Source organism: Ranitomeya variabilis, chromosome 1 (genome assembly GCF_051348905.1).
Source record: "Ranitomeya variabilis isolate aRanVar5 chromosome 1, aRanVar5.hap1, whole genome shotgun sequence".
NCBI classification, from domain to species: Eukaryota; Metazoa; Chordata; class Amphibia; order Anura; family Dendrobatidae; genus Ranitomeya; species Ranitomeya variabilis.
Genome location: NC_135232.1, coordinates 268925152 through 268938664, shown reverse-complemented (window position 1 = coordinate 268938664; position 13513 = coordinate 268925152). Strand labels below are relative to the sequence as shown.

Genomic DNA, 13513 nt, shown 5'->3' with positions numbered 1-13513 from the left:
TTTTGGACATGAGCATTTCCTCTGTGGTCATCCCTCCATTTAAGGAGGGATCCACTGCGCTCTCTGCCTCTTCCGGTGCCTATTTCATGCTCCTCCCTCCTCCGCTCCCCACCGGGACCCGCCAAAAGACCTTGCATCCCGGCCGGCTTTCCTGCTATGGGCGCCGCCATCTTGGATTTGGCGCGCAGTACTGACGTCACGCGGGCAATCCCATTCCCAGAGTGACTTGCATGTGTCGCCAGCTGTGCACCCAAAAGTCATCTATGGAGCCGAGGGCGGCTAGCAGAGGGAGAGTGGCGCGGCAGCCGCAGAAGAGCACTGGGACCTGCGCTGAACTGACGCCTGCTAAGCCCCACACTGGACCTACAAACGGCGCTTCCACAGCCTGATGCCGGCATACAGGTGCTCTGCCTGCTCTTCCAGTGTCGGGACAGGAGTGGGTGAATGGACGTCTTAAAAAAAAACACAAAACAAAAAACTCGTGATTTCAGCACTTGGGTTCCCGTCAGGACAGGAAACCCAACTGAAGCGAGGGAAAGGTACCGCCCTTTTATTTTCAGTAGGTTTCCTGTCCTGGCGGATCCCTCTCTCAGGTGTGCTGTCATGGGGGAAGGGAAAAAAATTGTCAATTTTCTCTATATGGTGTAGATGAGATTTCATGAACTCTCATCCTCAACGCTGGTACTGGAATACCATCTGTAACAGTGGATTTTCCATCCAAATTTATATCCGTTCAATGTGAAAATGCTCTAAGAAGTGACGTGCTGAAGATTTCTGCACAGAGGTTTTCCATTTTTTTTTGTACTTGAGATTTGTGGAAATCTTGTACACTTAGCTGGTATTATATTACTCATAGACAATCTGCACATTTACCTTAACTTTCTCTTATTTTCTATCCCTTTTCAATCCACTCCTGACTGTGCCATTCTATACATTGTTTCTGATGATTACAAATGTTCTCTTGAATTCCACTCATGATTAGATATGTGTAGAGCAGATAAAAATCCAAACACACTATATAGTTAATTTTTTTTTATTGCCCCATTATACAATCACGAAACCCTTCCAACATCCCGAATTATAATGTATTAGATTAATTCAAGAAAAGCACATCTAGACCATGAATGGCAGCGCTTCCCAGGACTCACATTCAAAGATGATATTTCATATTTTTTTATTTCATAACTTAAAATAGAAGAGATACAACGCGTTTCGGATACAGTATATATCCTTCTTCAGGTATCATGAAAACACAGTACAAATGGTAGGATTTGTACTGTGTTTTTATGATACCTGAAGAAGGATATATACTGTATCCGAAACGCGTTGTATCTCTTCTATTTTAAGTTATGAAATAAAAAAATATGAAATATCATCTTTGAATGTGAGTCCTGGGAAGCGCTGCCATTCATGGGCTGGATGTGCTTTTCTTGAATTACTCATGCTGTGTGAGCCTTACTCTGGCTCTTTCACTTGGATCCACCCGAGGCAAGCTGCAAGCCCTGTATATTGAAAAGTATCTCAGAGGGAATTTTGAGGATACATAATCTAAAGCCATTTCAGTCTTTTATCAGGTGAGTGCATAAAATTGTGCACCCTTTAAAGACTATAATATTGTGTTTACGCACTTAGGGCGCCGCGATTTGTCTGTTCTTCTTTCCCAAACAGGGTTTTTTTGTATAATGTATTAGATTAGACAAATTGCATTGTTTTGAAATATTCTATGGTAAAACATTTTCTTATATGACTTGACGATTATCGATATCTTGTTGGACTGATAAGAGAAGGCAGGAATGTGTCAACGAGATGATCCCACTGTGGTCTACTGATGGCATCACAAAAATGTCATAACTGTTCCCTTTTTTCCTATCTGCCAAGGCTCCAGAGGGTAAAAGCGCAGTAAAACCTTAGAGAACAAGATAATTAAGAATTTAATCAAGCATTTTATCTAACCATTATCTTAACAATTCCAGAATGACACATTGTTTTTCTTAGATGTTCACTGCTCAATTACTCAAGTACCAAATACTTCCATAAATCAATGACGGTCACCCATGATTCACGCAGCCAGGTTGCTGGCCATACATTATTCTCACACAAGAAATCACATCAGTCAGGCACGATGTATGCGGTGGTCAGGTTAGCTGCTGCCTATCATGGATTAGCCCTGACGGGGGTATGATCAAAGTTCATTAATATATTTCATTAATATATTAACTGAGCCAGTTTTATGGTGATTAGCCTGAAAGGCAGAGTCCAGAGTGGTAAGCAAAATCAGGGAGGCCATCGTGTCCAGGCACATTATTCAGCGCCATATCAGAGACAGCTAATTGTAATTAGTCAATGGTAAAGGCAGCGTCTAACATGTGCAAACCCTCATGGGACTGTGTAGGGAATGAAATATCTGACTGGAATTCGAGTACCTCATCTACAGAATTACTGGGAGTAGACCTATTTAGGGCAGAATAATAGTCTCTTAACCTAGAAGTAACTGGACGTAATGGCCGCAGGCGCTCTTTAACCTTTCCCGATGCATGCGCAGAACAGTGCTTTGTTCTGCCCTGAATAGTGTAGAGAGGAGTTTGCCTGCGCAGTAGTGCGATGGAACACTGGGTGGATGGTGTCAGATGCATAATCCACACAAAACCAGAAGAAGGATGGCGATAGCAAGAAGAGAGGAGGCCCCGGACCAAAACCAGTGACGCCCATTGGACCAAACCGCCCCGTAGGTGTGTATAATAAAAGTTTTTCTGTTTTGCAGGGCAGATTGGAGACTTATATACAGGATTCTAGAATGCTGCCACATGGGCCTGAAAGGTGGTGGCGGAAGGTTATATGGGAAAAATATGGTTACCTTTAAGTAGAGATTAAATTCATATCCATTAACGGCCAGGAAACAGGGAAGATGATCGGGGTGGGAATTTTATCTTTCATATTCAGCAGTTTAAGTAAAAAAGGGTGAATTTTCCAGTGGGGTTTTATAGATAGGTCAGTAAACTGTAAGATCAGTATGACTGGTCTATGATCAGAGATCCCACCAGAACCATGCAAGATAGGAGTTAAAAGTAGGAACATTTGGGGATCCAAATATATAGACTATTCTGTGCCAACCTGGGGAATAAGGTCCATATAATATGATGCTAAGTACAGGTTACGGATGTCATATGGCATGTCCTCTGCTTGTGTTCTCCTATCAATAGTCCCTACTCTGGAATACTCCATGGAGCATGCATCGCCAAATAGGCTACATTGTCCTTCTGTAAGAGGATCATACGAGACTGCATAAAAGTCCAATGGGGCATGGCACTTTTTCTGTCAATATAGGAAAACTGACTGAACAGCAATCTAGTCTGAACTGGTGCATAACCAAAAAAAGACTTACACAGCAAATAGATCAATGGCTGCACTCAATTTTACTGTACTAAAGCAAGGAAATGTGTGATACATGAAATGTGAATAGCATAATGGCTTGTGAAATTTATGAAAAAACACGAGATGCTTAGCACAAGATTTGGCCAAAAATTGTGAGCCCATTCACCAAATGTCAAGGTAATCACAGATCGGATGGGTACCTGACCTGTCTGCCTAGTGTGAACACTTACCTATGGCTAATAACATGGTAAAGCCCGCATTTATAGGAAGGTCGGAACCAACTGTGTTTGGATGTAATTCAAATCACAGCATGGTGAAGGGCGGGGCGTTCAAGTCAGAAAAAAATAGTACATAGTAAATATAGGAAAACTGACTGAACAGCAATCTAGTCTGAACTGGTGCATAGCCAAAAAAGACTTACATAGCAAATAGATCAATGGCTGCACTCAATTTTACTGTACTAAAGCAAGGAAATGTGCGATACATGAAATGTGAATAGCATCCGATCTGAGATTACCTTGGCGTTTGGTGGATGGGCTCACAATTTTTGGCCAAATCTTGTGCTAAGCATCTCGTGTTTTTTCATAAATTTCACAAGCCATTATGCTACTCACATTTCATGTATCGCACATTTCCTTACTTTTTCTGTCAGATTCATATAAAAACTATACCTTCAGAAGAAATCTACAGTTACACAGAGGTACTATAGAGGGATCCTGCGCTTCTATATCCGTCCTATTTACTGCTCCTTGTAAACAAGTGACAATAAAGTTGAATACATGAGGCCAAATGGTTAAAATTTTATTTGTTTTGAAATATTCTATGGTAAAACATTTTCTTATATGACTTGACTATTATTGATATCTTGTTGGACTGATAAGAGAAGGCAGGAATGTGTCAACGAGATGATCCCACTGTGGTATACGGATGGCATCACAAAAAGGTCATAACTGTTCCCTTTTTTCCGATCTGCCAAGGCTCCAGAGGGTAAAAGCGTAGTAAAACCCTAGAGAACAAGATAATTAAGAATTTAATCAAGCATTTTATCTAACCATTATCTTAACAATTGCCAGAATGACACTTATTGTTTTCTTAGATGTTCACTGCTCAATTACTCAAGTACCAAACACTTCCATAAATCAATGACTGTCACCCATGATTCACGCAGCCAGGTTGCTGGTCATACATTATTCTCACACAAGAAATCACATCAGTCAGGCACGATGTATGCGGTGGTCAGTTTAGCTGCTGCCTATCATGGATTAGCCCTGACGGGGGTATGATCAGAGTTCATTCATATATTAACTGAGCCAGTTTTATGGTGATTAGGCTGAAAGGCAGAGTCCAGAGTGGTAAGCAAAATCAGGGAGGCCATCGTGTCCAGGCGCATTATTCAGCGCCATATCAGAGACAGCTAATTGTAATTAGTCAATGGTAAAGGCAGCGTCTAACATGTCCAAACCCTCATGGGACTGTGTAGGGAATGAAATATCTGACTGGAATTCGAGTACCCCATCTACAGAATTACTGGTAGTAGACCTATATAGGGCAGAATAATAGTCTCTTAACCTAGAAGTAACTGGACGTAATGGCCGCAGGCGCTCTTTAACCTTTCCCGATGCATGCACAGAACAGTGCTTTGTTCTGCCCTGAGTAGTGTAGAGAGGAGTTTGCCTCCGCAGTAGTGCGATGGGGGAACACTGTGTGGATGGTGTCAGATGCATAATCTACACAAAACCAGAAGAAGGATGGCGATAGCAAGAAGAGAGGAGGCCCCGGACCAAAACCAGCAACGCCCATTGGACCAAACCGCCCCGTAGGTGTGTATAATAAAAGTTCTTCAGTTTTGCGGGGCAGTTTGGAGACTTATATACAACATTCCAGAATGCTGCCACATGGGCCTGAAAGGTGGTGGTGGTAGGTTATATGGGAAAAATATGGTGACAAGTTACCTTTAAGTAGGGATTAAATTCATATCCATTAACGGCCAGGAAACAGGGAAGATGATCGGGGTGGGAATTTTATCTTTCACATTCAGTAGTTTAAGTAAAAAAGGGTGAATTTTCCAGTGGGGTTTTATAGATAGGTCAGTAAACTGTAGGATCAGGATGACTGGTCTATGATCAGAGATCCCACCAGAACCATGCAAGATAGGAGTTAAAAGTAGGAACATTTGGGGATCCAAATATATAGACTATTCTGTGCCAACCTGGGGAATAAGGTCCATATAATATGATGCTAAGTACAGGTTACGGATGTCATATGGCATGTCCTCTGCTTGTGTTCTCCTATTAATAGTCCCTACTCTGGAGTACTCCATGGAGAATACATCGCCATATAGGCTACATTGTCCTTCTGTAAGAGGATCATACGAGACTGCATACAAGTCCAATGGGGCATGGCACTTTTTCTGTCAGATTCATATAAAAACTATACCTTCAGAAGAAATCTACAGTTACACAGAGGTACTATAGAGGGATCCTGCGCTTCTGTATCCGTCCTATTACTGCTCCTCATAAACAAGTGACAATAAAGTTGAATACATGAGGCCAAATGGTTAAAATTTATTTTTTTTCAAACTGTATTCTTCCCAGCAATGAGATGTACCTGTCTTGTTCCAAGTTTAGTTCTTCTGTTAAAAACTCAAAGAACTTTGCACTGTGCTCCTTGTTCTGCTCGGCAGTGCCTACCACCCCAATGGAAGAGATTGCCAGATGAGCACAAGGAGCGGATGAGCCACCGATCACCATGGACAATCCACTCTTCACAGTTGCATTGACTCTCTGTGGAGACAAATAAATGTGTTATGTCATAGAACGTACTCTCTTCTACAGCATAGCTTTTTTTTAAATGGAATCAGTCAGTAGGATAAACCCTTCCAAGTCGTCTATATAGGCCATGTAGGTCATAGGAAGCTGAATAAAATTATACCTTCATAACTGTGATCCGATGTCTTATTCCAAAGAAATCCACATTTTTCTTACATGTGAATGAGCTGATAAGAACTATGACCTAGATATTCTTGAGAACCTTCCTGTAGGTTTTATTGTAAATGACAGGGGAGTTACCAGTGTGATGTGTAATGGCCGCTCTCTGCTCTCACTGCAGAGCTGTGTGTGATTATACCTGACACATCTGCAGGTGTGTGTGTGTGATGTTATTCAGCATCCTATGAATGCCCATATAGGAGGGTTGATCCCACTGACAGATTCCCTTTAGGTCTTTCCAGATGGGCCAAAGAGACCTTTAGGGCCCCCATAGGCTTCAGAGCCCAGGTGCAATTGCAACCCCTGCACCTACTCTAGTTTCGCCCCTGGTTGCAAAAGTAGTCATGTATATCTGACACACTCTCCACAAGGGAGGTATACTAGTGCACCTTTATTAATAAAAATTTACCTTTTTTTCCTAGTGTTCTTGAAAAAAAAAAAAAAAGGGCTGCTCAACCTTTTTCTACTGCGGACTGACCAGGCAGACCAAGATGGTGTCCATGCCTCACCAAAAGGCTCCTAGCCCAATTTTCTTTACAAGTACAGAATGAGTCAATTCAGTTATGTTCCTTAAAGGGAACCTCTTGTTGAATATGGTATCTGATCTGCAGGCCGGATGTTATAGAGCTGGAGGAGCGGTCCAGACTGATATACATTTTTATAGGAAAAGTCTCAGTAAACCTTGTATTTTTTTTTTTTTATTGATATGTTCTATGTTAGCATGAGTCCAGTGGGCAGCCCTAATCGGTGATTGACAGTATGACTGTGCATGCAGATTTAGCTGTCAGTCACTGAGTAGCACCGCCCACTGGACTCTTACGCCTACAAACACCAGGGATTTCAATGAAGGCCCCATTTATAAAGCCTCACATACACATTAGACTAATGTTGGCCGACCCCGCTGACATCAATGGGCTCAGCTGACAGTATAATGTGTAGCTGATCGGGGGTAGTTGTCTATCTGTCATGTCTGATTTCAGACTATTGTAATGTTCTACCGGAGATAAGTCACTGGCAGAGATATCGGACGGAGACTTTCTCATAGAGAACACAGGAGAGCTCGGCCATATGTGCTGTGTATGGGGGGGTGGCTGAGATCTAATGTGTATGGCCGGAATCTTTTCCAACACATCTGCTCAGCTTCCCCTCCATACCACAGTGTCTGCAGAGCGGACTCCATGTATAACATTGCTGCAGACATAGGCCGCCGCAGGCTATGATCACTACTAGGAATGCTGTCATGATCACAATGTGACAAGGGCTGTAAAACATTATAGGGCACAAAATACCTTAAAAAATAAAACGTAAATCTTTGTTTTCCAATCAAAAGTCTAAAATGCTCAGTGACCAAGTGCAGATTGTGTAAGAACAGCCCACAATGGCCTCACTGCTCAGGCTCTCACCTCCTTGGGTTTGCCCAGAATTGAAGCAGCAGCAGAACAAAGCTTCTGGGCGAACTCCTCAGGTATACTGTGCTGGGGAAGATTGGTCTCCAAATCCAAGAAAGGCATGATGAGGCTCTGGCTGCACACAGCAGTGAAAGGGTGGCTGCCTTTACATGCAGTACAGGACAGACTGGCAGCATCTGATTGGTGAGTCCTGCTACGCCCCTCAGTCACTGCATGCTTCCTCTTAAAGGCACAGGCACATGGCTAAGGGAACCTTAGCAGACTATAAGGGTAGGTGCACACATTGTGGATTTGCCTTCAGATTTTTCCACACAGAATCTGCATCTCTTGCCAGAAAACACAGCTAAAAATCCGCTCGTTTTTTATGCATTTTTTCATCCGGATTTGTATGTGTTTTTGATAGCTAAATAAAGATCTATTATTTAACAAAAAAAAAAAGAATTGTGATGTAATTTCTTGTCCAATCTCTTCATTTACATACTCCATTGAAGAATAATGTTTACACACACAAAGAAAGATAGATAGATAGATAGATAGATAGATAGATAGATAGATAGATACGTACAGGGGTGTAACTACCACAGGTGCAGGGGTTGCAATCGCACCAGGGCCCTGGAGCCTAGGGGGCCCTAAAAGTCTGTTTAGCCTGTAGAAAAAGACTATTGCTATTAAAGATTTAAAGGGAATCTGTCACCCCATTTTTCGCCTATAAGCTAAGCCCACCGCCATCAGGGCCTTATCTACAGCATTCTGTAATTCTGCAGATAAGCCCCCAATGTAACCTGAGAGGTAAGAAAAACGAGTTAGATTATACCTGTAGAATGTAAGTCCGCAAGGACAGGGTCCTCTCCTTTCTGTACCAGTCTGCATTGTAAACTTGTTTACTGTAAACGATATCTATAACTCTGTATGTAACCCCTTTCTCATGTACAGCACCATGGAATTAATGGTGCTATATAAATAATAATAATACTGACCCAGGGGCGGTCCCGGTTCGGTTCGGGTCCGATGGGCGTCGCGGTCCGGGTCCAGCTCCTCCTAGCTTCATACGATGTTGTCCTCTCCTTTTCTTCCTGCCGCGGCTCCTGCACAGGCGTACTGATTTGCCCTGTTGAGGGCAGAGCAAAGTACTGCAGTGCGCAGGTGCCAGGAAAGGTCAGAGAGGCCCAGCACTGCAGTACTTCGGACGCCCATTGGACCCGTACTGAACCAGGACCGCCCCTGGGTGAGTATAATCTAACTCGTTTTTCTTATCTTTCAGGTTACATCGAGGGCTTATCTACAGCATTACAGAATGCTGTAGATAAGCCCCTGATGGCGGTGGCCTTAGCTTATAGGCGAAAAATGGGGTGACAGATTCCCTTTAAAATATTTGGGGGCCCCGTTGGAGCTTTCGCATCGGGGCCCATGAGTTTCAAGTTACGCCACTGGATAAATAGATAGATCTATAGATAGATAGATGCAGTGGTGTATCCAGGGGGGGGCAGCCGGGCATGTGCCCCGGGCGCAGCCGACAGGGGGGCACCAGCGGGCCGCCTGATGACACGGCGGTCCAAGGAGGCTCCTCCTCGGCGGCATTCTGCCGCCCCCACACTGAGATTATAGTCCAGTTCTCTGAGCCGGCTGTCAATTTGACAGCCGGCTCAGAGAAAGTGCTGCGCGTGGAATCCCAAGTGTCAGCAGCGTAACTACCGCGGTCGCAGGTGGGACTGCACTTGTCCCGAAGCAGAGCCCCTCCACCGCAGAGAGCCGCACACCACAACTATGGCTGCTAGTGATGTGTCGTTCGCGAACGAGCCGACACAAAGAGCCGGCTCCCTGCTGTGAACGATGGGAGCCGGCACACCAGTGAGAGCCACTAAAATCCCTGAATGGCTCTCACTGGGCGTAAAATCCCGGGCTTCGGCATGTGTAACTCCGCCCACCTGGGCAAACCCCGCCTACTCTTCAATTTAATTGGCTCTCTAAGAAGTGGGCAGAGTTTGTGTGGTAGGTGGGCGGAGTTTCGGACGCATGAACAGGTACTCAATAGGGATCTAATACAATCCAAAAAGAGCCGGTTCACGAGCCGAAAGAGCCGTCTCTTTTTGGTGAGCGGAGCCATGACAGCCGGACTGCCCATCACTAATGGCTGCTGCTGCTCTGTGCGCACAGGACCTAGGATGAGGTCACAGGAGGGGAGGAGTCAGTCACATGATCGGGACGGGAGGAACTCTGTGTAGTGCAGGACTCTGCTGGTTTTCATGGTGCTGGACGAGGGTAAGGTTTTGTGTGGGGTCAGGAGTGGTTTGTGTGGATGTAGCAGAGCCGTGTGTGTATGAGGTGTACAGAGCGGAGCCGTGTGTGTACGGAGCGGAGCCGTGTGGGTACGAGGTGTACAGAGCGGAGCCGTGTGGGTACGAGGTGTACAGAGCGGAGCCGTGTGTGCAAGGTGTATGGAGCGGAGCTGGGTGTGTACGAGGTGTGCAGAGCGGAAGCTGTGTATGCAAGGTGTATGGAGCGGAGCTGGGTGTGTACGGAGCGGAGCCGTGTGGGTACGAGGTGTACAGAGCGGAGCCGTGTGTGCAAGGTGTATGGAGCGGAGCTGTGTGTGTACGAGGTGTGCGGCGTGGAAGCCGTGTGTGCAAGGTGTATGGAGCGGAGCTGGGTGTGTACGAGGTGTGCGGAGCGGAAGCCGTGTGTGCAAGGTGTATGGGGCGGAGCTGGGTGTGTACGAGGTGTACAGAGCGGAGCCGTGTGTGCAAGGTGTATGGGGCGGAGCTGGGTGTGTACGAGCTGTGCGGAGCGGAAGCCGTGTGTGCAAGGTGTATGGGGCGGAGCTGGGTGTGTACGAGGTGTACAGAGCGGAGCCGTGTGTGCAAGGTGTATGGGGCGGAGCTGGGTGTGAACGAGCTGTGCGGAGCGGAAGCCGTGTGTGCAAGGTGTATGGGGCGGAGCTGGGTGTGTACGAGGTGTGCGGAGCGGTAGCCGTGTGTATTAGGTGTACAGAGCGGAGCCGTGTGTGCAAGGTGTATGGAGCGGAGCTGGGTGTGTACGAGGTGTGCAGAGCGGAAGCCGTGTGTGCAAGGTGTATGGGGCGGAGCTGGGTGTGTACGAGGTGTGCGGAGCGGTAGCCGTGTGTGCAAGGTGTATGGGGCGGAGCTGGGTGTGTATGAGGTGTGCAGAGCAGAAGCCGTGTGTGCAAGGTGTATGGAGCGGAGCTGGGTGTGTACGAGGTGTACAGAGCGGAAGCCGTGTGTGCAAGGTGTATGGAGCGGAGCTGGGTGTGTACGAGGTGTACAGAGTGGAAGCCGTGTGTGCAAGGTGTATGGGGCGGAGCTGGGTGTGTACGAGGTGTACAGAGCGGAGCCGTGTGTGCAAGGTGTATGGAGCGGAGCAGGGTGTGTACGAGGTGTACAGAGTGGAGCCGTGTGTGCAAGGTGTATGGAGCGGAGCCGTGTGGGTACGAGGTGTACAGAGCGGAGCCGTGTGTGCAAGGTGTATGGAGCGGAGCTGGGTGTGTACGAGGTGTGCAGAGCGGAAGCTGTGTATGCAAGGTGTATGGAGCGGAGCTGGGTGTGTACGGAGCGGAGCCGTGTGGGTACGAGGTGTACAGAGCGGAGCCGTGTGTGCAAGGTGTATGGAGCGGAGCTGGGTGTGTACGAGGTGTGCAGAGCGGAAGCTGTGTATGCAAGGTGTATGGAGCGGAGCTGGGTGTGTACGGAGCGGAGCCGTGTGGGTACGAGGTGTACAGAGCGGAGCCGTGTGTGCAAGGTGTATGGAGCGGAGCTGGGTGTGTACGAGGTGTACAGAGCAGAGCCGTGTGTGCAAGGTGTATGGAGCGGAGCTGTGTGTGTACGAGGTGTGCGGAGTGGAAGCCGTGTGTGCAAGGTGTATGGAGCGGAGCTGGGTGTGTACGAGGTGTGCGGAGCGGAAGCCGTGTGTGCATGGTGTATGGGGCGGAGCTGGGTGTGTACGAGGTGTACAGAGCGGAGCCGTGTGTGCAAGGTGTATGGGGCGGAGCTGGGTGTGTACGAGCTGTGCGGAGCGGAAGCCGTGTGTGCAAGGTGTATGGGGCGGAGCTGGGTGTGTATGAGGTGTACAGAGCGGAGCCGTGTGTGCAAGGTGTATGGGGCGGAGCTGGGTGTGAACGAGCTGTGCGGAGCGGAAGCCGTGTGTGCAAGGTGTATGGGGCGGAGCTGGGTGTGTACGAGGTGTGCGGAGCGGTAGCCGTGTGTATGAGGTGTACAGAGCGGAGCCGTGTGTGCAAGGTGTATGGAGCGGAGCTGGGTGTGTACGAGGTGTGCAGAGCGGAAGCCGTGTGTGCAAGGTGTATGGGGCGGAGCTGGGTGTGTACGAGGTGTGCGGAGCGGTAGCCGTGTGTGCAAGGTGTATGGGGCGGAGCTGGGTGTGTATGAGGTGTGCAGAGCAGAAGCCGTGTGTGCAAGGTGTATGGAGCGGAGCTGGGTGTGTACGAGGTGTACAGAGCGGAAGCCGTGTGTGCAAGGTGTATGGAGCGGAGCTGGGTGTGTACGAGGTGTACAGAGTGGAAGCCGTGTGTGCAAGGTGTATGGGGCGGAGCTGGGTGTGTACGAGGTGTACAGAGCGGAGCCGTGTGTGCAAGGTGTATGGAGCGGAGCAGGGTGTGTACGAGGTGTACAGAGTGGAGCCGTGTGTGCAAGGTGTATGGAGCGGAGCTGGGTGTATACGAGGTGTACAGAGCGGAGCCGTGTGTGCAAGGTGTATGGAGCGGAGCTGAGTGTGTACAAGCTGTGCGGAGCGGAAGCCGTGTGTGCAAGGTGTATGGAGCGGAGCTGGGTGTGTATGAGGTGTGCGGAGCGGAAGCCGTGTGTGCAAGGTGTATAGAGCGGAAGCCGTGTGTGCAAGGTGTATGTGGCGGAGCTGGGTTTGTACGAGGTGTACAGAGCGGAGCCGTGTGTGCAAGGTGTATGGAGCGGAGCTGGGTATGTACGAGGTGTACAGAGCGGAAGCCGTGTGTGCAAGGTGTATGGAGCGGAGCTGAGTGTGTATGAGGTGTGCGGAGCGGAAGCCGTGTGTGCAAGGTGTATGGAGCCGAGCTGGGTGTGTACGAGGTGTACGGAGCGGAGCCGTGTGTGCAAGGTGTACGGAGCTCAGCCGCGTGTGTAGGAGTAACTAGGTGTGGCCATTATACTGTACGCAATATGTGTGTGTGTGTTTGTGTGTGCATGCGTAGCGCTGCGGGTGAATGTGCAGAGAGGTAAACGGTTTTGTGTGAGTGTGTACGGGGAGGAGAGGCGAGGGCAATGATGGGACTGATGGGGAGAGTGCAATAATTGGGATGGAGGGAGAGGAGGAAATGATGGATGTGTTGGAATGGGCATTGATGGAGGTGGAATAGGCAATGATGGGGGGAGGAAATGATGGAGGTGGTGGAATGGGCAATGATGGAGGTGGAAATTGGAATGGTCGATGTTGGTGGGGGGAGAATGCAATGATGGTGGGGAGGAGGAAATCATGGAGGTGGTGGAAAGGGCAATAATGAGGGGGGGAAGAAATTATGGACGTGGTAGAATGAACAAGGATGGTGATGGTGGAAAGCACACTGATGATATTGGAGGGGGAGAAAATGATGGAGGTGGTGGAATGGGCAAGTATGGTGATGGTGGCGGAAAGGACAATGATGATCGTGGTGGAAAGGGCAATGATGGTGAAGGTGGGGGACGAGAAAATGATGGATATGGTGGAAAAGACAAAGGAGGAAATGATTGAGGTGGTGGAATGGGA

The 13513-nt window shown here is 47.9% G+C and overlaps 1 protein-coding gene across 1 annotated transcript; it reads right to left on the bottom strand.

The window, feature by feature from the left end:
• Positions 1-4156: 4156 nt before the first annotated feature.
• On the bottom strand, positions 4157-7940 carry DDT (D-dopachrome tautomerase). Its single transcript, XM_077280858.1, has 3 exons — positions 7763-7940; positions 5980-6155; positions 4157-4378 (listed from the first exon to the last, which is right to left on the bottom strand). Exons 1-3 carry the CDS (start codon positions 7868-7870, stop codon positions 4306-4308), a joined length of 357 nt encoding a protein of 118 aa, XP_077136973.1. The 5' UTR covers positions 7871-7940; the 3' UTR covers positions 4157-4305.
• Between the last annotated feature and the right edge of the window lie 5573 nt (positions 7941-13513).

Bases quoted from the DNA above. Each gene is read 5' to 3' on its own strand.
- DDT (XM_077280858.1), bottom strand. From the start codon at position 7,870: ATGCCTTTCTTGGATTTGGAGACCAATCTTCCCCAGCACAGTATACCT. The intron at 6,156-7,762 runs GTGAGAGCCTGA...TTGTCTCCACAG, and splicing joins TTCTGGGCAAACCCAAGGAG to AGAGTCAATGCAACTGTGAA. The intron at 4,379-5,979 runs GTACATCTCATT...CTTGTTCTCTAG, and splicing joins CTAAACTTGGAACAAGACAG to GGTTTTACTACGCTTTTACC.